Source organism: Stegostoma tigrinum, chromosome 3 (genome assembly GCF_030684315.1).
Source record: "Stegostoma tigrinum isolate sSteTig4 chromosome 3, sSteTig4.hap1, whole genome shotgun sequence".
Lineage (NCBI taxonomy): Eukaryota > Metazoa > Chordata > Chondrichthyes > Orectolobiformes > Stegostomatidae > Stegostoma > Stegostoma tigrinum.
In genome coordinates this window covers 55,919,811-55,943,842 of record NC_081356.1, presented here as the reverse complement: position 1 = coordinate 55,943,842, position 24,032 = coordinate 55,919,811, and the positions used below count along the sequence as shown (strand labels likewise).

Here is a 24,032-nt window from a genome sequence, read left to right as displayed (position 1 = left end):
GAAACAAATGAACTGATTATTCAATTGATTGATCTTCCTTCGTACAAGTTGACTCCTATCTAAAAAAAATCAAATTACTCAAGTTCAAAACAATTTACAGTGTGGGAGTATTTTCAGATCTGTTTGGAAAGAACTTAAACAGAGCAAGATTCAGTTTTATACTTTTTTAAAATAAATCCTTGCACCTGTTGACTATTTCCTGTACTTTCTTCTTAAAAGCTGGAACCCAGTTAACATAACACATTCTTTCTAAATTCACCAATTCTGAAGCTAAGATAGCCTGTGTGATATTCTGCGAGCAGCAAGGAAAGGAAACAGAAAGATTCAGTGTTTTGTTTCGGTCGGGAAAGTGGGATGGCAAATAAACACCTTGAAATAACTGCAATAAAATGAGCACGGAAAATAACAGTTCAACATTATTAATTTAGGTGGATTGGCGTGCTGATTTTAAAAAAGCACTTCGGAGAATTAGAAAAAATAAGTCGGAAAATTAACAGAATTGTTGGTGGTAAAGAGACGGTTTGTTATACTGAGATATTGAAGACCACTGGATGTTACGATAGGGTCAACGAAAACGTTGTTGCACAGAGGGTGGGAAAGAGGTAAATAGAGAGTCGCCATATTGTGGAGTGTGGCCTGGGGTGGGTGGGAAGAGTGAGGAGGAAGGAGGGGCTCCTCTAGTGAGGCTGGAGATACCGGACTACAATATAATTAGAAATCAACGTGGAGGCGACGGGAGCAGGAATTGGGCTATGAAAGGAGTTCTCTTGGCCGCTGCCGCCATGCAGGAGACTTTCGGTTGCGCTGTCACTAATCGCTTCGACCAGCTGCTGGACGATGAGTCCGACCCGTTCGACATCCTGCGGGAGGCCGAGGAGAAGAAGCAGAAGAAGAAGAAGGAGGAAGGAGGCCGCAAAACCAGAGCCGGGATTGGGGCCTCGGGCAGCTCGGCGACAGCAACCGCTGGTGCCGCCTACGCCTCGGCTTCAAACTCGACCAAAGCCGGCAGGAGAGAGTCTCAAAAAGCCCGGAAAATCCCGACGGGCGTCGAGGCCGGTAACAGGCCCGGGGGAACATCCAGCACCGAAAATGTCTTCCTCGGTGGTGGTGGTGGTGGTGGAGGAGGAGGACAGCGGAGAGAAGGTCGGTACCTAATGCCGCTCTGCACCACCTCGGCGTGGAGGGACCCTCTCCACCTTCCCTAAATATTTAAAATAACCTGGAGGGATGGTGCGGTAACCTTCACTCTTTAAATACTGGGATGAAACTTATGCTGATTTCAAACGTGTAGGATCAATGAGGAGGGCCCGGTGTAGCCCCAGGTTTAATTTCTAATGTACTACTACAACACTACGCACGTGGTGTGTGTCAAATGCAGCGATCAGTGATGTCCCGCAAAGTGGGAATTTATTAATAAACCGGGGAGTGGGGTTGGGAGTGTGAACCGAGCGGGAGGTGCGAGTCTAGCCCTGGGGGAGGGTGGATGCTGTGACCGAAGGGGCTGTGTATTGCATCAAACTAGGCTTCAAGTCTATCCATACCGGATTAACGGGACGTGGGGGAGGTGAGATGTAGAGATGAGATTCTGGCCAGAGAATGGAGATTACTGTAGGTGTAGCTGTCACTTTGTACTCTAAATCTGGAATTAGCATAGGATTTTCTTGGGACTCAAGGAGATCTGGCCTTTAAATTGTAGGTCAGCAAAATGTACTTTATTTTGGGGAGACGGTTACCTTCCTGACGTCGCGTTTTATTGAGTTATTATTTTTGCAAGTATTTTACAATCAACATTCACAGGTATAGCTTTTTCTACTGGATGAAGATCCTTGATGCATATAAAACGTGGACAAACTGTCTCCACCACCACACATTTGGGGAACTGGACTTTTCGGATCGCAAGACTCTGCTGTGACTTCAGATTGCTGTTTTATTTAAATCCAAGGTTTTTTTGAACACTTAGGAAAGCTACACATCATCTATGAATTGTAGGGGAGGGAAGATTCATCACAGTCATGTTAGTGCAGTGAGTAGTATATGATGTGAAGAGAATAAAGTTGTCAGTCATACCGTGTGGAAATGGACCCTTTGCTCCAATCAGTCCGTGCCAAATATAATCTAAAATTAAACTAGTCCCACCTACCTGTTTATGGTCCATATTCTTCCAAATCTTACATGTTCATGCACATTACGTGAATGTATTCCAGTTTCTGTTCATCTGTTTTTGAATTTTAATACAGAGGTGTTCGCTTTCCATTAAATTAGTATGGACAATACTTTTTGAGGCATGCTAGTGTTGGCTGTTTTAGATGAGACAGTTTTATATGGGTGCATATTTATGTTTGTGTATATTTTTAAATCATTTTCTATTCCTCTCTTGAATATGTTGATTCTTGGCTGCAGCGTTGTTTCATTGACTCAGTCATTCAGCAGAGACAACCAATTGAATCTGGCAACACCTTAACTTGAGATGTCTAGGTAGGTTGCTAAGCCTCCTATCTTTAAGTAAATCATCCAGTGGTTGTTGAGGAGGCAGTGACAAAATGGGAAGAAGTTTTATTTTCTTTGTTCACAAGATGTGGGCTTTGCAGTCTAGGTTTTTTACTTATTCCTTGCCCAAGCATTTTTTTTATTTTTGATTTGAGGATCCTGCAGCCTTCAGGACTAGTCACCATTGAAACAGATCCTTCGGCCCAGCCATTCCATGCCAACCTTTATCCCGAAGTAAACTACTCCCACCTGCATGCTTCTGGCCTATATCCCTCCAGACCATTCCTATTCATGTACCCAAATGTCTTTTAAAGTTGTAATTGTACTCGCACACATCGCTTCCTCTGGAAGTTCTTTCTACACACAGACCACCCTCTGTGTCAAAAGGCCTACTCCTGAAGTTTTTAAAAAGAAGACAATCTCCTCTCACCTTAAAAATGCGCCCCCTAGTCTTGAAATACTCCATCCTAGGGAAAAGACAACTACCATTAACACTATCTATATCCCTCATTATTTTATAAACTTCTATAAAGTTGTCTCTTAACCTCCTATGTTGCAGTGAAAAAGTCTTAGCCTATTCAGCCTTTGGTTAAACTCAAACCTTCCTTACCTGACAACATCGTGGTAAATCTCTTCTGAACCCTCTCCAGCTTAATAAAAGCCTTATAATTGGATGATGAAAACTTGCCACAGTATTCCAATAGCAGTACAACCACAGTATGACTTCCCAACTCCTATACTCAAAGGACTGAGCAATAAGGTAAGTATGCCAAATGCCCTTTTAACCACCTTGTCTGTAAATGAACCAAACTTCAATGAATTATTTACCTGTACCTCGAAGTCCCTCTGTTCTGCAACACTACCCAAGGCCTACCTAAGCCCTACCTTTATTTGTTGTACCAAAATACAATACCTCACATTTATCCAGATTGAACTCCATTTGCCATTTTCCAGCCCATTGACTCTTTTAATGAACTTCCTTTTGTAATCTTAGAAAACCTTCTTCACTGTCTGTTTTGAGACCAATTTTGGGGTGTTGTCCACAAACTTACTAACCATGCCTTCTGTGTTCTCATCTAAATCTTTTATTTAAATGTCAACAAAATAGGTCCCAGAATAGAGTTCAATAATTTTAGTGCCTGAGCACCACCTTCCACCTCCCTACAGGGGCTTCTACCACAACTAACTCATTTTCAATCACAAATGGTCCCTGTTAGCAGCTTTTCTTTCTCCAGGGGCTCACCGTTATCCGTTTGTCTTCCCAGCTGTTGTTTTCTCGGTTTCTTTTTAATTAATATAGAATAGCTGTCCTCTTCAATTTTACTGTCAGTTTTTTTTTTCATCATTTAGATTGATCATTACTTAAATCAAACTGCCTTGAATGACCCCTTACAAGGTTTCATCAGCATAATACAAAATAAAATCCAGCAGTGCTGGGGATAAATAGTATTATAAGCATGCGACATACAGCGAGAACTAAATGCTTTTGGACAATGGCCTTCTAACAACATGGAAGAGTTTGAAGATGTAACAAGCCCTAAACAAATGCAGAGATAGATGGGGATAAGGTAATCAGAGTTTGAAAGCGAGATTCTGAGGTAGGGTCACTGGACTTGAAAGTTAATTCTGCTTTTCGTACACAGATAATGCCAGACCTACTCAGTTGTCCAACAATTTCTGTTTTTGTTTCAAATTGCCGGCACCCGCAGTTTTTTGCTTTACCTAAATGCAAGTTTTTTTTTTGTTTTATGGTACTTTTCCTGATCAAAGTACCTCAAAATAATTAAGTGCTTTTTTGAAGTGTGGTCATTGTTGTAGGAAATGCAGCAGCCAATGTACACGTTTCATCACATTGCTGATTTGAGAGTTTGCTTTGTGTTTTCTGATGTTGATTTGAGGGTTAGATATTGTTGAAGACCAACAATAAGTTTCCTGCTCTTGGAAATAGTTTCTTGAATTTTTACAATAACCAGAGCAGACAAATGGGACCTGTGTTTGTTGTCTCATCCAAAAATGTTTGATCCAACTCCCATTCAGTCCTTTCAATCCTTCATGTCCTGTGTTGTTCGTTGATGCTTAATAGATGTTTCGGGAATAGTGCCTCTTTTTGACTAAGACTTTTTATTGACTCAGCATTGTGTTCAGTTTTATTTCTTCTTCCATTGTGTATCTTGTTGTCTTGCACAATAATTCCTTTTAATTTTTCCCGCTGTCCATGTCATTGACCGACCTTCTCTCCCCTGTGCTAACTTGAGCCCTATTACATCAGTAACCTTTCCAGTTTTGATAAAAGGTCATTGAGCTGTATTATTAAACTTTGTCTTTTCCTCTTAAGATGCTGCTTGACCAACTGAGTATTCCCAACCTTTTCTGTTTCTGTTCCATCAGTGCATTGCTGCTTTACATCCACCAGAATGTGATACATAATAACAGGTTGAATAATAACTTCTCACTGCACTGTCTTTAAATTTGGGAGTTCTGCAAAATGGTAATTAAATGGTGACATTACTCAGGATGCTGATTCATTATTAATCAGTTTAATGCAGAGTAAAATTAACATTACAAGATGACCAAAAGTGGAGGTGTAGTGGATAGGGAGGAACGTTACTTCAGAGTACAATGGGATCTTGAGGAAATGGGCCAAGGTGTGGCAGATGGAGTTTAATTTAGATAAATGTGACGTGCTGCATTTTGGAAAGGCATATCAGGGCAGAACTTACACACTTAGTGCTAAGGTCCTGGGGAGTGTTGCTGAACATAAACACCTTGGAGTACAGGTTCATAGTTCCTCAAAAGTGGAGTTGCAGTTAGATAGGATAATGAATTTGTATGCTTTCCTTTATTAGTCAGTGCATTGAGTATAGGAGTTGGGAGAAATGTTGCAGCTGAACAGGAAATTGTTTAGGCCACTTTTGGAATCTGCGTACAATTCTGGTCACCCTATAGGAGGGATGTTGTTAAACTTGAAAGGGTTCAGAAAATATTTACAAGGATGTTGCATGTGTTGGAGGGTTTAAGCGATAGGGAGAGGCTGAATAGGCCTGGGGCTATTTTCCCTCGAGCGTCAGAGGTTGAATGGTAACCCTAAAGAGGTTTGTAAAAATCATGAGGGGCATTGACAGTGTAAATGAGCAAGGTCTCTTACCAGGGTGGGGCACTCAAAAACCAGAGGGCATAGATTTAAGGTGAGGGGGAAATGACTTAAATGTTGCCCCTTAAATGTGTTTTTCATGCAGAGGGTACTGCTGCCTGAGGAAGTGGTGGAGGCTGGTACAAATACAACATTTTAAAAGGCATCTGGATGGGTATACGAATGGGAAGACTTTAGAGGGTTATGGGCCAAATGTTGGCAAATGGGACTCGTTTATCTAGGATATCTGATCTGCATGGACGAGTTGGACCGAAAGATTTGTTTCTGTGCTGCACATCTCTCTGACTGAGTGAGCATACTGGGATTGTTTTCTGGTATATTGACTTTGTGCCCTAAATTATCCGTATAAAAGATTGTAGCACCTGATACATTGTTGAATTTTACCTATTTTGTTTGCTTTTTAAATAGGTTTTGTTTTTATTTTGTTTTAATTTAACCAGACATTCTGGAAAAAAAGAGAATAAAATAATTACAATGAATTTTGAACTTTAGGCTTTGGAGTGCACTGCTTGGAAATGTGGTGGAGGCTTGTTCACATGAGACATTCAAGACGTTACTGAATGATTGATTATTTGGATAGAAATGGTGTTCAGGGATATGGGGAAAAGGCAGAGGATTGGTATTAGATAGTGGAACCTGTGCAGACAGAATGGGCTAATTGGCCTCTCTGCACCAAAACAATTATGATCCTTTTTGAAGATCGTTAGCCTTGCAACTCAGTACTTATTGAGTAAACAATGCAGCTTGCGTACAGTACTGTGAACATATGCAATGACTTTTGGCAGCTCAGAAAATTGGGCAGATGTTTGTTTTTTCTTTATTAAACAAAAGCACTGACTTAAAGAATATAAGAAGTGAGTTTCTATGAAGACTTTAAAAAGGATGAGTTAAAAGTGTCAACAGAAGAAGTGAGTCCAGATGAATCGAACCGGTATTTTGTATCAATATTCACTACAGAGGATGCAAGTACTATCCCAGAAGCAGCTATAAATCAGAAACAGAATGCGGGGAGGAGCTCAGGAAAATTACTTGCGCTGGCAAAGTGGTGCTGAGTAGACTTTTGAAGCTGCAGCTGACAAGTACCTAGGTCATGATGGAATTCATTGTAGGGTTGGACTATGAGTAATGAAGTCTTGCAGCAACTGTACAAGGTGCTGGGGAGAGCATGTCAGGAGCACTATGATCAGTTTCAGTACCTGTATTTAAGGGAACATATTGTTTCATTGGAGGCAGTTCAGAGAAGATATGCTAGGATGATTCCTGATTTGGAGGAAAATTTCTTATGACTGAAGGCTAAGTAAGTTGGAACTCTATTCACTGAGGTTTAGAAGGATGACCCTATAAACGTATAGGGTAAATGCTGAGAGGATGTTTCCCCTCATGGGAGAGTCAAGGATCAGAGGGCCTAGTCTCTGAATAAAAGGGCACCAATCTAAGATTGAAATGAGGAGGAATTTCTAATGAGGCTTGAGAATCCTTGGAGTTCCTTGCCACAGAGAGCTGTGGGGGCAGAGTCCTGTGTTTAAGGCTGACCAGATATTTGATCACTGCCGAATAGACTGTTAAGGGGAGCATGCAGGAAGGTGGACGTGAGGCATGTTAGATCAGCTATGAGCCTGTTGAAGGGCAGGACAGGTTCAAGGGCCGAATGTTGTACTTTCCTTTTATAATGGCATGGTACGTCAGGTATGATGGTCAGATTCTCTCTTGTTGGAGATGGGAATTGCTTAGCACTTTTGTGGCATGAATGTTTCTTGCCACTTTTCAGCCAAACCTGGATATTGTCTTGGTCTTGCTGCATTTGAATATGAAGTGTTCCAAAACCTGAGGGGTTGCAAATGATGCTGAACATTGTGCAGTCATCAGTAAACATCCCTTCTTCTGACCTTATGATGGAAGTAAGGTTAGTGATGAAACAACTGATTGTTGGGACTGGGACACCAAGCTGAAGAACTGCTAAGATGTCCTGGAATTGAAATGACTGACCTCCAACTACCACAACCGTCATCCTTTGAACCAGTTATGTTTCCAAATTGTGGAGGACTCCCTCCTCACCTGACTCTTGTTGGCTTCTAGATGGCATGTGGCCTTGATGTCAAGGGCAGTCACTCTCAACTCACCTCTGGATTTAGCTCTTTTGTCCATGTTTGAACCAAAGCTGTTATGAGGTCAAGAGCTGAGTGGCTTGGCTGAACTCAAGTTATTTGATGAGGTGCCACTTCAAAGATTATTGCGGAATTAAAAATGAGTGGTGCTGGTGTTGGCATACTGGCATGGATGGTAGATTAGCTGGCTAACAGGCAGCAAGCGTAGGCTTCAGTTGGTTTTTTTCAGGTAGACAAGATGTGATGAGTAGTAGCCACAGTGCATTGGGATCTCCACTTTTTTGCAATTTTTATGTAAATTACCTAGATGCAGCTCCTTCCTGAAAAAGTAGTAGAAGCGCAGTTCTTGAATATTTTTAAGGCAGAAGTGGATAAATTATTGGTAAGCAAGGGGATTTAAAGTTAACAGGAATATGGTTACAATCTGATCAGCTGTGATCTTATTAAATGTTGGTGCACGCTTGACGGGCCAAATTGCCACCTTCTGCATTTGGTTCATACGTAAAATCCACCGTACAGGCTAATATGATGTCAATAAGGCAGTGGCATCATGTTAGAATTCAAAGTTCTACAGAGTTGTGCTGAAAATATGGTTTGAATTTTATATAAAAGAGAGACACGCATTCAAAACCTGGGGTGGCATAGTAGCTCAGTGGTTAGCACTGCTCCCTCGCAGCACCAGGGACCCAGGTTCCATTCTACCCTCAGGCGATTGTCTGACTAGAGTTTGCACATTCTCCCTGTGTCAGCATGTATATTCTCCAGGTGCGCTGATTTCCTTGCCCAGTCAAAAGATGAGCTGGTTAGGTGGATTTGCCGTGCTAAATTGTCCATAGCATCTAGGGATGTGCAGGCAAGCGATTAGCAATGGGAAATACAGATTACAGGCATAGGATGGGGGTGTGGGTCTGGATGGAGTGCTGTTTGGAAGGTCGGTGTGGACATGATGGGCCAAATGGTCTGCTTTCACAGATTCAATGATTCTAAAAGCGAAATGTTTGGCGACATCCAAAATTGAGTGCCTATACTTCAAAGCACCTGTTTTGGAACATCATCTGGTAATGAAAAGCACGGTAATGCAAGTCTTGCTTTTCACACTTTTCTTTTCAGACCTTATCTTTGAACCTGCTTATACTTCCTTAATGTTTTGCATATGTTTAATTTGTATTTCATTTAGGCCCAAAGAGGGGCCCAAAAAGGGCAGAATTGCGAGGACAGAATGAGAACCAAGATATTGAAAGGAAAACTGAAAGACCAGAACGTAGAGTTGTATTCCGAGAACGGCGCCCAAATGAAACTGAAGGAGCTACTGAATTTTCATTAGAAGCGTAAGATTTAAGTCTCTGGAATTTGTTTTGCTCTAGGTAATTTTGCAATCATGTTTTCTGCAAATTTGTTTTTAACATTTGACGCAGGTGGGTTATAGGTGAGGGAAATTGGGAGGATTCTCAGATTTTGTTCTAATATACTGTGTAAAGTGGTTTCATTTTCCTTTTGCACTTGTAACAATTTCTGTAATATTTAATTTTCTCATTCTGGCACCCATTTAACATTCCTCAATTCATCATTTGTAACCAATAATGGTCTGTCAATATTGACATATCAACCATGTTTGCCATATGTTTCTTTAACCTTCTGTCTGTCCATCTGTCTTCCCTTCCCACCTCCATGAATTGAGCGAAATGATTAGGGTTGTTTGGTTTTCAGTGATTGAATATGTCAGATTTAAATTTTATTAGTCAGGATATGCATTGATATTTTTGTGGATTATGAGCTTTCTCTTGACAATTGTGGCCTTTGTTTGAAAGGATGCCTGCATTTTTAAAAAAATGTTCAAGATGTTTAACAGGATGTTGCTGAGTATGGAAGGTTTGAGTTGTAAAGGAAGGCTGAATAGGCTGTGACATTTTTCAATGGAGTGTGGGAGGTTGAGAAGTAACCTTGTACAAATTAATAAAATAATGAGAGCTATAGATAGAGTTTATAGTAGTTACCCTTTCCCTAGGATGGGGTATTTCAAAATTAGGGGGCACTTTTTTAAGGATATAGGCCAGGAGCAGGCAGCTGTTACTAGTTTAGTTTGGCATTGACTGATTGGATTGAAGGGTTTGTTTCTGTGCTGTATGACTCTATAGTATTGGTTTTTGGGATTCAGTTTCTGATTTCTCATTTTGGTGAAAACTGGTAACAATCTTATTGAGTATAAATTGTTTTCTTTTGTTCTTCTTTGGATGTGGGCATTGTTGACTATCCAGCAGTTATTATCCATTGCTAATCACCCTGCCTCAACCTGTTTCAGTTCCTGAGGTGGAGGTACACCTGAAAAACTGCAAGGAGGGGAGTTCCAGGATTTTGACTCAGTGAAAATGAAGAAATGATGATTTGTAGTTCCAAGTCAGGGAGGGGCGGGGAGAACTTTACAGGTGGTGGTGTTCTTGTTCTTGCGCATCTGCTACCCTTGAACTTGCAGGTGGTAGGGATTGTGGTTTGGAATGTGCTGTCATGAACTTTGGTGAATTATTGCAATATATTTTGTAGATGGCATGCACAGCTGCCACTGTGTTTTGGTGATGAAGGCAATGAAGTTGAAGGAGGTGAATGGGGTGCCAGTCAAGCTGGCTCCTTTGCTGTGGTTGATGTTGAACTTTTTGAAGGTTGTTTGAGTTGCACTCTTCCAGGAAATTACTCATTCCAGTATTCCGTAACACTCTTGTGCCTTGTGGGTGGAAAAAGGGGAGTGGCCTCTGATCTGCTCTTGTAGCTGCGGTATAATGGGGAATTCAGTGATGGTAATGCCATTGGACGTCTAGGTGTGATGTTGCACAAATATTACTTACCACTTAACAAACTAAGCTTGGAAGTTGTCTGTCTTGTTGCCTATGAACACTGCTTCATTTATCTGAGGAGTTGCAAATGGTGCTGAACATTGTGCAATCTTCAGCAAGTAATCCCCCTTGTGATCTGATGGTGGGAAATTCATTGAAGCAACCGAAGAAGTTTGGGCCTGAAGCATTTCTATTTTGATGTCCTGGGACTGAGATGGTTGAGTTCCAGTTACCACAAATTCAGTGACTGCAATTTTAGTAGATAACAAAGTGTGGAGCTGGATAAACGCAGCAGGCCAAGCAGCATCTCAGGAGCACAAAAGCTGACGTTTCGGGCCTAGGCCCTTCATCAGAGAGGGGGATGGGAGGGAACTAGATTAAATAGGGAGAGGGGGGAGGTGGACCGAAGATGGAGAGAAAAGAAGATAGGTAGAGAGGAGAGTATAAGTGAGGAGGTAGGGAGGGGATAGGTCAGTCCAGGGAAGACGGACAGGTCAAGGAGGCGGGATGAGGTGGTAGGTAGGAAATGGAGGTGCGGCTTGAGGTGGGAGGAAGGGATGGGTGAGAGGAAGAACAGGTTAGGGAAGCAGAAACAGGTTTGTCTGGCTTTGTGATGCAATGGGGGGAGGGGAAGAACAGGGCTGGTTTTGGGATGCAGTGGGGGAAGGGGAGACTTTGAAGCTGGTGAAGTCCACATTGATACCATTGGGCTGCAGGGTTCCCAAGCGGAATATGAGTTGCTGTTCTTGCAACCTTCGGGTGGCATCGTTGTGGCACGGCAGGAGGCCCATGATGGATATGTCGTCTGAGGAATGGGAGGGGGAGTTAAAATGGTTCGCGACTAGGAGGTGCAGTTGTTTGTTGCGAACTGAGCGGTGATGTTCTGCAAAGCGGTCCCCAAGCCTCCGCTTGGTTTTCCCCAATGTACCCGGTGTGGCCTCCTCTACAATGGATACAATATACCACATTGGCAGATGTGCAGGTGAACATCTGCTTGATATGGAAGGTCATCTTGGGGCCTGAGATAGTGGTGAGGGAGGAGGTGTGGGGGCAAGTGTAGCACTTCCTGTGGTTGCAGGGGTAGGTGCCAGGTGTGGTGGGGTTGGTGGGGGGTGTGGAGCGGACAAGGGAGTTGCAGAGAGAGTGGTCTCTCCGGAAGGCAGACAACGGTGGGGATGGAACAATGTCTTGGGTGGTGGGGTCGGATTGTAGATGGCGGAAGTGTCGGAGGATGATACGTTGTATCTGGAGGTTGGTGGGGTGGTATGTGAGAACGAGGGGGATCCTCTGGGGGCGGTTGTGGCGGAGGCACGGGGTGTGAGGGATGTGTTGCGGGAAATGGGGAGACGCGATCAAGGGCGTTCTCGACCACTGTGGGGACCGCAACTTTCCTCCCACCCTCACCCCTATTTGTTAAACAAATGTTATTTGATAACCCCTGATGACTCCTGATATCACTTTGACCTGGCTAAATTGGATTTTCATTGCGCTGTTTACACAGGACATTTCTTCTGGGCAAACTTCATTGTTGCTGAATAGATGTCAGTGTGGTCACCTGAGCTGGAACAGCTTAGTTAGGGATGCGACTAGTTTTGGAGCACCAGTCTTCAGTACCAATCCTGGAATGTTGTCAGGGTATATAGACATTGTGGTTTCTAGTTTCATCAACTGTGCAGCTTGATTTTTGAAACAGGAAGGAGACAAAATAATCAGTAACCATAGGCCAGTCAGCTTAATGTGTATTGTTGGGGAAATGTTCGTGTCCGTTCTCGAGAATGCAGTAGCAGAGCATTCAGAAATGCATAATATCATCAAGCAGAGTCAGCATGGCTTCACGAAAGGGAAATTATGCCTGACAAATTTAATACAAACAGTATATATAAAGAGGAATGTGGTTAATATGTGGATATTTCAGAAGGTGTTCGATAAGAAATCACACATTGGGCTACTTAATAAGACAGGAGCCTATGATGTTGAAGCTAGAATATTAATGTGGTTAGAAAATTGCCTAATGCTGAAGACAGAGTTGGAAAAAGAGGGAATTTTCAGGATGCCAACCTACAACTGGTGCCACAATTTTATTTACATTATATATTAAGGACTTGTATGAAGAAAGTGAATGTTAGCCAAGTTTGTGGATAACTCCAATCGATGGAAAGGGAGGTGGTGAGCGTGATAGTGCAGGGGAATGTAAACAGGTATGTGAGTGGGCAAAAGCTTGACAAATATGACGTGGGAAAATGTGAGGTTGTGTACTTTGGCAGGATGAATAAAGAAGCTGAATATTATTTAAATGGAGACAGTTCAGAAACCTGTGGTGCTGAGGGATTTGGCAGTCCTTGTATGAATTACAGAAACCTAACAATTAAGTTAAACTGATGATTGGGAAGACAGGTGGAATGTTACATTTATAATAAAATGGCAATGGAGTATGAAAGGATGGAGGTTTTGCGAAATTACACTGAACATTAATAGAATACAGAGCACAATTTTGGGCTCCTTTTATCTCGAGAAACACATAACTGGCACAGAGGTAAGGTTTGATACCAGGAATGCAGAGATTGTCTTGTGAAGAAAAATTAAGCTGATTGGACCTGTACTGATTGGAATTTAGAAGAATTAGAGGGGACCTTATTGAAACAATCAAGATTTTTCAGAGATTTGGCCAGGCAAATGTGACAGGTTGTCTCCTCTTGTGGGAGAGTCTAGGACGGAGGGCATACCCTCAGAATAAAGGGTCACACTTCAGGCAGCGTTACAGAGGAATCTCTTCTGAGGGTGAAGAACCTGAGGAATTCTTTACTGCAGAGCGGTATCAAGGCTGGGTGGGTTGTTATGATTTTTAAGGCTGAGACAGGATTTCTAATCTGTAAGAGATACCAGAGTTGTGACAAGGCAAGTAGTGGAGATGAGGACTGATTTGACAGCTTTGACTTAGTTGAGCAGACGTCTTGGGTTGAATGGCCTACTGTTCCTTTGTCTAATGGTCTTATCACTTAAAGTGAATTGAAATGGCTAAAGACTGGAATCAGTGCAGGGCACGTCAGACATCCTGACTGCACCTTTTGGCTGAAGATGGAGATGCACGTATCAGTCTTTTGTACTGACGTGTTGGATTTCTCTGTCATTGAGGATGGATACATTTTATGGAGTTTCCTTTTCCTGTTAGTTATAACTTTGCACCACCATTGATGACTGGATGTGGCAGGATTACACCGCTTCAATTCAATCCTTTCGACCACTTACCTGTGATTGTTACAGAGATAGTACGAACTGCCAATGCTGGAGAATCTAAGATAACATGAGGTGAAGCTGGATGAACTCAGTAGGCCAAGCAGCATCAGAGGAGCAGGAAAGTTTGACGTTTCGGGTCGAGACCCTTCTTCAGAAATGGGGGAGGGGAAGGGGATTCTGAAATAAATAGGGAGACAGAGGGAGGCAGATAGAAGATGGGTAAAGGAGAACATAGGGTGAGAGGCGACAGACAGGTCAGAGAGGTGGGGTTAGAGCCAGTGAAGGTGAATGTAGGTGGGGAGTTAGGGAGGGGATAGGCCAGTCCAGGGAGGATGGACAGGTCAAGGAGGTGGGATGAGGTTAGTGGGTGGGAGATGGGGGTGGGGCTTGAGGTGGGAGGAATGGTTAGGGAGGTGGGGTCTAGCTGGGCTGGTTTTGGGATGTGGTCAAGGGAGGAGAGATTTTGAAGCTTGTGAAGTCCACATTGGACTGCAGGGTTCCCAAGTAAAATATGAGGTGCTGTGCCTGCCTCTTCCATGGTCCGCTTCGTGCTGTCCCACAGGCCCGACCATTTCCCCCCTCCACTGACACCCTCATCCGCTTATTCGAAATCGTCCTCACACTCAACAGCTTCTCCTCCTCTAATTCCTCCCACTTCCTACAGACAAAGGGGGTGGCCGTGATTAGCCGCATGGGCCCAAGTTATGCCTGCCTGTTTGTAGGGTACGTGGAACAATTCCTCTTTCAAAGCTACAGTTGCCCTGTCCCCCATCTGTTCCTCTGTTACGTTGATGACTGTTTCGGCGTTGCCTCGTGTTCCCACGAGGAGCTCGAACAGTTTATTTACTTCACTAACATCTTTCAACCCAACCTTAAGTTTATCTGGACCATCTCTGACACCTCTCTCTCCTTCCTCGACCCCTGTGTCTACTGGACCTCTGCTTCTCTGGCATCCACCTGAAAACCGATATCCATTTTAAGCCAACGGACTCCCACAACGACCTAGAACATTCCTCCTCTCACCCACCTTCCTGTAAAAAGGCCATCCCCATTCCCAGTTCTTTCGCCTCTGCTGCATTTGCTCCTGAAATGAGGCATTCGACTCCTGAACATCCCAGATGTCCTTTTTTATTCCAGAACCACAACTTCCCCTCCATAGTGATCAAAAATGCCCTCGACCATGTCTCCCGCATTTCCCGCAACTCATCCCTCACAGCCCCTATCCGCATAAATAACCAAAACAGAATCTCCCTCGTCCTCATGTACCACCTGACCAACCTCCAAATCCAACACCTCATCCTCTGACATTTCTGCCATCTGCAGTCTGACCCCACTACCAAAGACATTTTTCCCTCCCACCTTTTGTGTGCTTTCTGGAGGGTCCACGCTCTCCGTGACTCCCTTGTCCGCTCCGCACTCCCCTCCGGCCCCACCACTCCTGGCACTTCTTTCCCCGCAACCAAAGCGAGTACTATACCTGCCCCTATACCTCCCCCGTCACCCCCATCCCAGGCCCTAAGAAGACTTTTCACGTCAAACAGATGTTCACCAGCATAATAAATAACAAAGTGTGCAGCTGGATGAACACAGCAGGCCAAGCAGCATCTCAGGAGCACAAAAGCTGACATTTTGGGCCTAGACCTTTCATCAGAGAGGGTGATGAAGGGTTTAGGCCCAAAATATCAGCTTTTGTGCTCCTGAGATGCTGCTTGGCCTGCTGTGTTCATCCAGCTGCACACTTTGTTATCTTGGATTCTCCAGCATCTGCAGTTCCCATTTTCACAGATGTTCACCTGCACATCTGTTAACGTGATGTACTGTATCTGCTGCTCAAGTTGTGGCTTCCCCTGCATTGGGAAAACCAGGTGGGGGCTTGGGGACTGCTTTGCAGAGCACCTGCACTTTGTTTGCAACAAACAGCTGCACCTCCCAGTCACAAACCATTCAACTCCCCCCAAACCACCACCGCCCGCCCCCCCCCCCCCCTGCCCCACAACTCCTTGGACGACATGTCCATCCTGGGCCTCCTACATTGCCACAATGACATCACCTGAAAGATGCAGGAACAGCATCTCATATTCCGCTTGGGAACCCTGCAGCCCAAGGGTATCAATGTGGACTTCACAAGCTTCAAAACCTCCACTCCCGACCACATCCCAAAACCAGCCCAGCTAGTCCCCACCTCCCTAGCCATTCCTCCCACCCCTGTCTCCTACCCACTAACCTCATCCTGCCTCCTTGACCTGTCCGTCGTCCCTGGACTAACCTATCCCCTCCCTAGTTCCCCACCTACATTCACCTTCACTGGCTCTAACCCCATCTCTTTGACCTGTCTGTCTCCTCTCAACCTATATTCTCCTTTATCCATCTTCTATTCGCCTCCCCCGTCTCCCTATTTATTTCAGAATCCCCTTCCCCTCTGCCATTTCTGAGGAAGTGTCTTGACCCGAAACATCAAACTTTCCTGCTCCTCTGGTGTTGCTTGGCCTGCTGTGTTCATCCAGCTTCACACCGTGTTATCTCTGATTGTCATGTGCTGTTTAGCTTGCAGCTAGTCTTGTAACCCCCAGGATAACACCTCTCTTTTTTAGATATACTTAGCGCTCCTCCTGGCATGCCTTCCTGCTTCCTGAGACTTTTAAATGTCTCAAAGTTGATTCCACAGTTTTGATGCTAGTAGTAGAGCTGGGGGTTGCAGATTGTAGTTGAATACAGTTCTGCTGGTTGCCCACAGTACCTCTTGCATGCCCAACTTTAAGTTGCTGGATCTGCTCAAAGACTGTGTCCAATTTAGCACAGTGGCAATGGCATGTAACATTAAGGATCTCTTCAGTTTGATGACAAGAGCTTTCCTCCACAAGTGTGGTGGCCACATCTACCTGTGTTGTAATGTCTGTGCATCTCTGGGTTGCTGAGGGAAAGGTAGACTAGATTTTTCTCTCTCCACCTGGGACAGACTCTGCCTAGCAGCTGTACTGTTCTGGATTTGATTAGCTTAGTAGTGGTGCTGTTGAGCCACGTTAAAGTCCCCCACCAAGTGTTCATTCTGTACCCTTGCTACCCGTGGTGTTTCTTCCAAATGGAGTTCATTGTGGTGGACTGGTCATTAATAAGGTGGGTGTGATGGTTAGGAATACAAAGGATTGATTTTGTCCATATTTAATTTGATGCTATGGGATTTGGCATCAGTGTTGAGGTCTACCAAGGTCACTGCTGCCTGACTGTATACTGCAGTGCCATCACCACTGTGCTGCTTGTGGCACAAGACACATCCATATGTGGCCATGTCCAGCATGTTGTCAATAAGGTATGATTTTGTGAACCTGACAACGTCAGGATGTTGCTTGACTCAGCTAATTTTGGCACAAGCCCCAGATGTTGGTAAAGAGGAATTTTCTGTGTTGGTGGACCCATCATCGTTTGTTTCTTGAACCACGATTGATGGCAGATTATCCATCTAGTTTTATTCTCTGCTTTATGCTTTCTAGCTGTTATGATACAACTGACTGCCAGTTTGGAGGGTATTTAAAGTCAGTCACATCACTCTGTCTGCTGTCATAAGTAGGCAGGTGTAGGAAAGCATAGCAGATTTCTTTCTCAAAAGTACACTAGTGAAGCAGATCAATCTTAATTATACGTGATGGCTACATGGCTACTCTCAGACTCGCTCTCTAATTACAGGTTTTTGGTTTTTAGCTTAGATTTCCCCATTCACTATCATGGGATTCAAACTTGTATCCCCAATGCATTAGAGATAATGGGAACTGCAGATGCTGGAGAATCTGAGATAACAAAGTGTGAAGCTGGATGAACACAGCAGGCCAAGCAGCATCTCGGGAGCACAAAAGCTGACGTTTCGGACATAGACCCTTCATCAGAGAGGGTGATGGGAGAGGGTTTTGGAATAGAGAGGGGGAGGCGGACCGAAGATAGAGAGGAAAAGAAGATAGGTGGAGAGGACAGTATAGGTAGGGAGGGGATAGGTCAGTCCAGGGAAGACGGACAGGTCAAGGAGGTGGGATGAGGTTAGGAGGTAGGAAATGGAGGTGCGGCTTGATGTGGGAGGAAGGGATGGGTGAGAGGAAGAACAGGTTAGGGAGGCAGAGACCGGCTGGGTTGGTTTTGGGATGCAGTGGGGGGAGGGGACGAGCTGGGCTGGTTCTTCCTCTCACCCATCCCTTCCTCCCACGTCAAGCTGCACCTCCATTTCCTACCTACTAACCTCGTCCCACCTCCTTGACCTGTCCGTCTTCCCTGGATTGACCTATCCCCTCCCTACCTCCCCACCTATACTCTCCTCTCCACCTATCTTCTTTTCTCTCCATCTTTGTCCGCCTCCCCCTCTCCCCCTATTTATTCCAGAACCCTCTCCCCACCCCCCTCTCTGAAGGGTCTAGGCCTGAAACATCAGCTTTTGTGCCCCTGAGATGCTGCTTGGCCTGCTGTGTTCATCTAGCTTCACACTTTGTTATCCCCAATGCATTCGCTGGGATTCTGGAAGATGATTCTGGTGATAATGCCATTACACCACAATGTATGACATTCGTAATTCTGAAATAATATATTTAAAGGTAAATGCCTAATCTTATCACTCACTATGTAGTTGGGTCATGGAGAACAGAATGTCCTGGTTTTGATCTCTTGACTTGTATTGAGGTAACTATTGTATTACAATATGCTCTGCACTCAATAGGAAATAACTGTTCACTACCCAGTCATCTTTGCTGAAACTACATCTATCTGATGTCTGAGGAAAACATTGCATCTCTTATGTGCCCATTTAAGAACTAATTTCTTGTTCAAGGTCTTTCTAAAAGTTGAAAGCAGTGCAGTGTCCTGATCTTCTTTTTGATATTTTTTGAATGAAACAGAAAAATCCTTTAACCTAACTAATATGGTTTACACATATCAAGTGAGTTTTGAGAAGATTTGTAGCTCAGGTTGAGGTTCTGGATGTGAGTTTGCTCGCCGAGCTGGAAGGTTAGTTTTCAGACGTTTTGTCACCATTCTAGGTAACATCATCAGTGAGCCTCTGACAAAGTGCTGGTGTTACGTCCCGCTTTCTATTTATCTGGTTAGGTTTCCTTGGGTTGGTGATGCCATTTCCTGTGTTGGTGATGTCATTTCCTGTTCTTTTTCTCAGGGGATGGTAGATTGACTCCAAGTCAATCTACCAATCTACCATTCCCTGAGAAAAAGAACAGGAAATGACATCACCAACACAGGAAATGGCATCACCAACCCAAGGAAACCTAACCAGATAAATAGAAAGCGGGACGTAACACCTGCGCTTCGTCGGAGGCTCACTGTTGCCTAGAATGGTGATGAAACGTCTGAAAACTAACCTTCCAGCTCAGCGAGCGAACACACATCAAGGGTAGATAATAAAATGTGAGGCTGGATGAACACAGCAGGTGAAGCAGCAACTCAGGAGCACAAAAGCTGATGTTTCGGGCCTAGACCCTTCATCAGAGAGGGGGATGGGGTGAGGGTTCTGGAATAAATTGGGAGAGAGGGGGAGGTGGACCGAAGATGGAGAGAAAAGAAGATAGGTGGGGAGATAGGGAAGGGATAGGTCAGTCCAGGGAAGACGGACAGGTCAAGGAGGTGGGATGAGGTTAGTAGGTAGATAGGGGTGTGGCTTGGGGTGGGAGGAAGGGATGGGTGAGAGGAAGAACCGGTTAGGGAGGCAGAGACAGGTTGGACTGGTTTTGGGATGCAGTGGGGGGAGGGGATGAACTGGGCTGGTTTAGGGATGCGGTTGGGGAAGGGGAGATTTTGAAACTGGTGAAGTCCACATTGATACCATTAGGCTGCAGGGTTCCCAGGCAGAATATGAGTTGCTGTTCCTGCAACCTTCGGGTGGCATCGTTGTGGCACTGCAGGAGGCCCATGATGGACATGTCATCTAAAGAATGGGAGGGGGAGTGGAAATGGTTTGCGACTGGGAGGTGCAGTTGTTTGTTGCGAACTGAGCGGAGGTGTTCTGCAAAGCGATCTCCAAGCCTCCGCTTGGTTTCCCCAATGTAGAGGGAGCCACACCGGGTACAGTGGATGCAGTATACCACATTGGCAGATAGAACATAGAACAGTACAGCACAGAACAGGCCCTTCAGCCCACAATGTTGTGCCGACCATTGATCCTCATGTGCAGGTGAACCTCTGCTTAATGTGGAATGTCATCTTGGGCCCTGGGATGAGGGTGAGGGAGGAGGTGTGGGGGCAAGTGTAGCATTTCCTACGGTTGCAGGGGAAGGTGCCGGGTATGGTGGGGTTGGAGGGCAGTGTGGAGCGAACAAGGGAGTCACGGAGAGAGTGGTCTCTCCGGAAAGCAGACAGGGGTGGGGATGGAAAAATGTCTTGGGTGGTGGGGTCGGATTGTAGATGGCGGAAGTGTCGGAGGATGATGTGTTGTATCCGGAGGTTGGTGGGGTGGTGTGTGAGAACGAGGGGGATCCTCTTTGGGCGGTTGTGGCGGGGGCGGGGTGTGAGGGATGTGTTGCGGGAAATACGGGAGACGCGGTCAAGGGCGTTCTCGATCACAGTTGGGGGAAAGTTGCGGTCCTTGAAGAACTTGGACATCTGGGATGTGCGGGAGTGGAATGTCTTATCGTGGGAGCAGATGCGGCGGAGGCGGAGGAATTGGGAATAGGGGATGGAATTTTTGCAGGAGGGTGGGTGGGAGGAGGTGTATTCTAGGAAGCGGTGGGAGTTGGTGGGCTTGAAATGGACATCAGTTACAAGCTGGTTGCCTGAGATGGAGACTGAGAGGTCCAGTAAGTGAGGGATGTGCTGGAGATGGCCCAGGTGAACTGAAGGTTGGGGTGGAAGGTGTTGGTGAAGTGGATGAACTGTTCGAGCTACAACTGCCCAAAGAGCGCCCCCGCCACAACCGCCCAAAGAGGATCCCCCTCATTCTCACACACCACCCCACCAACCTCCGGACACAACGCATCATCCTCCGACACTTCCGCCATCTACAATCCGACCCCACCACCCAAGACATTTTTCCATCCCCACCCCTGTCTGCTTTCCGGAGAGACCACTCTCTCTGTGACTCCCTTGTTTGTTCCACACTGCCCTCCAACCCCACCACACCTGGCACCTTCCCCTGCAACCGCAGGAAATGCTACACTTGCCCCCACACCACCTCCCTCACCCCCATCCCAGGCCCCAAGATGACATTCCACATTAAGCAGAGGTTCCCTGCACATCTGCCAATGTGGTATACTGCATCCACTGTACCCGGTGTGGCTCCCTCTACATTGGGGAAACCAAGCGGAGGCTTGGAGACCGCTTTGCAGAACACCTCCGCTCAGTTCGCAACAAACAACTGCACCTCCCAGTCGCAAACCATTTCCACCCCCCCCCTCCCATTCTTTAGATGATATGTCCATCATGGGCCTCCTGCAGTGCCGCAATGATGCCACCGGAAGGTTGCAGGAACAGCAACTCCTATTCCGCCTGGGAACCCTGCAGCCTAATGGTATCAATGTGGACTTCACCAGTTTCAAAATCTCCCCTTCCCCAACCGCATCCCTAAACCAGCCCAGTTCATCCCCTCCCCCCACTGCATCCCAAAACCAGTCCAACCTGTCTCTGCCTTCCCTAACCTGTTCTTCCTCTCACCCATCCCTTCCTCCCACCCCAAGCCGCACCCCAATCTACCTACTAACCTCATCCCACCTCCTTGACTTGTCCGTCTTCCCTGGACTGACCTATCCCGTCCCTACCTCCCCACCTATACTCTCCTCCCCACCTATCTTCTTTTCTCTCTATCTTCGGTCCGCCTCCCTCTCTCTCCCTATTTATTCCAGAACCCTCACCCCATCCCCCTCTCTGATGAAGGGTCGAGGCCCGAAACGTCAGCTTTTGTGCTCCTGAGATGCTGCTGGGCCTGCTGTGTTTATCCAGCCTCACATTTTATTATCTTGGATTCTCCAGCATCTGCCGTTCCCATTATCTCTGACACATCAAGGGTAGGTAAGCTTCAGTATGTTGTTTATTAAGACCTTCTGAATTAGGGATTACTTTTTAAAATGTGTTTTAGTATGTGCATTGTATATCTTAAATCAAATATAGCTAAGATTAGGAACTTGCTCTTTGTATTATTGCTGCTGCTAATTCATCAGTTGCACCAGGAATCAATACGAGTTAAATGACAGAAAGGGAGACAGGTGTTCTTTGAGTTAGTGTGTGTACTGGTAGCAGAACTAGCTGCTTTTTAGCTTGTGTTTTGTTTGAGGCCTGGGCCATGGACAGTTATTGAATTGGTCCATGGTTATGAGCAAAGTACAGCAGAGATTTGCAGATGCTTTCTGCAGGATAGCTAGGCCTAATGTATGATGAATGGTTGAGGATCCTGGGATTGTATTCATTAGCATTTAGAAGGTTGAGGGGAGATGTAATTAAAACAAGATAATGCATGGCTTAGAAAGGGTGCCTGCTGGGAGGTTCCGTTAGGCAGGGAGATTAGGACCCATGGGCACAGCCTTAGAATCAGAGGGGGTAAATTTAGAATGGAAATGAGACATTTCTTCAGCCAGAGAGTGGTGGGCCTATGGAATTCATTGCCATGAAACACAGTGGAGCCCGGAACGGTAAATGTCTTCAAGGCAGAGATTGATAATTTCTTGAAGGAATTGACTGCTACGGGGAGAGTGTGGATAAATGGAGTTGAAATACCCATCAGCCATGATTAAATGGCGGAGTAGACTCGATGGACCGAATGGCCTTACTTCCACTCCTGTGTCTTATGGACTTGTAGCTAACTGAGAGATCTTCCTGATTTTATTGCTTGCCATCAGGTTGTTGAAACAATTTTCAGGTTGAGATTCAAACTTTAGTTAAGATCTGATTGCACCTTCTGTCATCAACAAATCCTGTTGTCGGACTTGAACCTGACCTATGACCCAGATGCTACCACTGTGCTACAAGACATGTGACCTGGCCAAAATGGCCTAAAACTTCAAGTTGTGTAAATTGCTCAGATGTGTTAAAGAGCTGGATGTTTTCTTAGAAGCAGCCAATCATGAATCTGGATGGCATTGGTTAATCAGTTGCAAAGAAACTCTGGAAAGCTACACTGCTGGACTCTTTGTGAAAAATGGAGAGAGGACTCACAGAAATATGCCTTGTTAATGGCCATCATTTTGGGAAACTTGGAGGTGAAAGCTGTTGTTGTCATACAGCTCCTGACAAAATGAAGAGCGTTTTGTAGAAATATGTAGCGATATTTTGCCACATTTTTGTAGTCTGACTATGCTTGTTGCGTTTATTCTACTGATTATCTAAAGTGAAATGTTTGTTCTTATGGCCCAGGAGGTGGGGAGGTGATGGCCTAGTGATATTATTACTGGACGGTTAATCCAGAGACCCCGATGAAGTTCTGGGGACCTGAGGGTCGAATCTCAACGTAGCAGATGGTGGAATTTGAATTCAATAAAATATCTGGAATTAAGGATCGAATGATGACCATGAATTCATTGTCGATTGTTGGAAATACCCATCTGGTTCACTAATGTCCTTTGGGGAAGGACACTGCCATCCTTACCTGGTCTGGCCCTACGTGTGACTGCAGATCCACAACAATGTAGTTGACTCTTAACTGCCCTCTGGGCAATTAGGGAAGGGAAAGAAGTGCTGGCCTAGCCAGTGAAAACCACATCCCATGAATGAATAAGGAAGAAAATGTTGTGTTTCCCTGTTAATATGTGATTAGCATTCTCATAAAACTACAAACTGTGAAATCTTGATAACTTCATATTCAGGGTCATTCAGCCAATTTTGTAAATATTGCACAAACCTCTGCATCTTCAGGCTACTAGCTCACTCTTGGGGATTTTTTTAGCCCAACCAATGTCAGAGTGGAGCTGATGTCACTAGAGGGATGTGGGTGAGAAGAACTAAGTGTTTTACACTGGTAATAAATAAATCTGGGTACAAAACAATCTAGGCATTTAGCAAACAAGTCTGAACAAGATGGAGCTTCAGCCTCTGTAGCACCATTAATAGAAATGTAGAATCCCTACAGCGCAGAAAGAGAGGTCTGTGAAGTGTGTACTGATCCTCCAAACAGCAATAGCAGCAAACTTTTTTGCTTTCACCATTATTGGAACCAAACATCTGAGCAATCTTTTGGAACATCCCTTTTTCTCCACAAATTCTGTTCGTGGAGATGCACAACTCATTGATTCATTTTGAGAAGCTCTATGGGAAAAGTGTCAAATT

At 45.0% G+C, this 24,032-nt stretch overlaps 1 protein-coding gene across 3 annotated transcripts in view; it reads left to right on the top strand.

Moving 5' to 3' along the window:
• The first annotated feature begins 641 nt into the window (after positions 1-641).
• Positions 642-24,032, top strand: part of zgc:103482 (intracellular hyaluronan-binding protein 4) — a 55,828-nt gene continuing 32,437 nt past the window's right edge. For 2 of the 3 annotated variants that reach the window (XM_048527602.2, XM_059644615.1), the window contains exons 1-2: positions 642-1,143; positions 8,921-9,071. In XM_048527602.2, coding sequence (XP_048383559.2) covers positions 753-1,143; positions 8,921-9,071 — 542 coding nt within the window. In that variant the 5' untranslated portion in view covers positions 642-752. The remainder of the gene's footprint in view (positions 1,144-8,920; positions 9,072-24,032) is intronic. The other variant, XM_059644616.1, reaches the window with a different exon arrangement.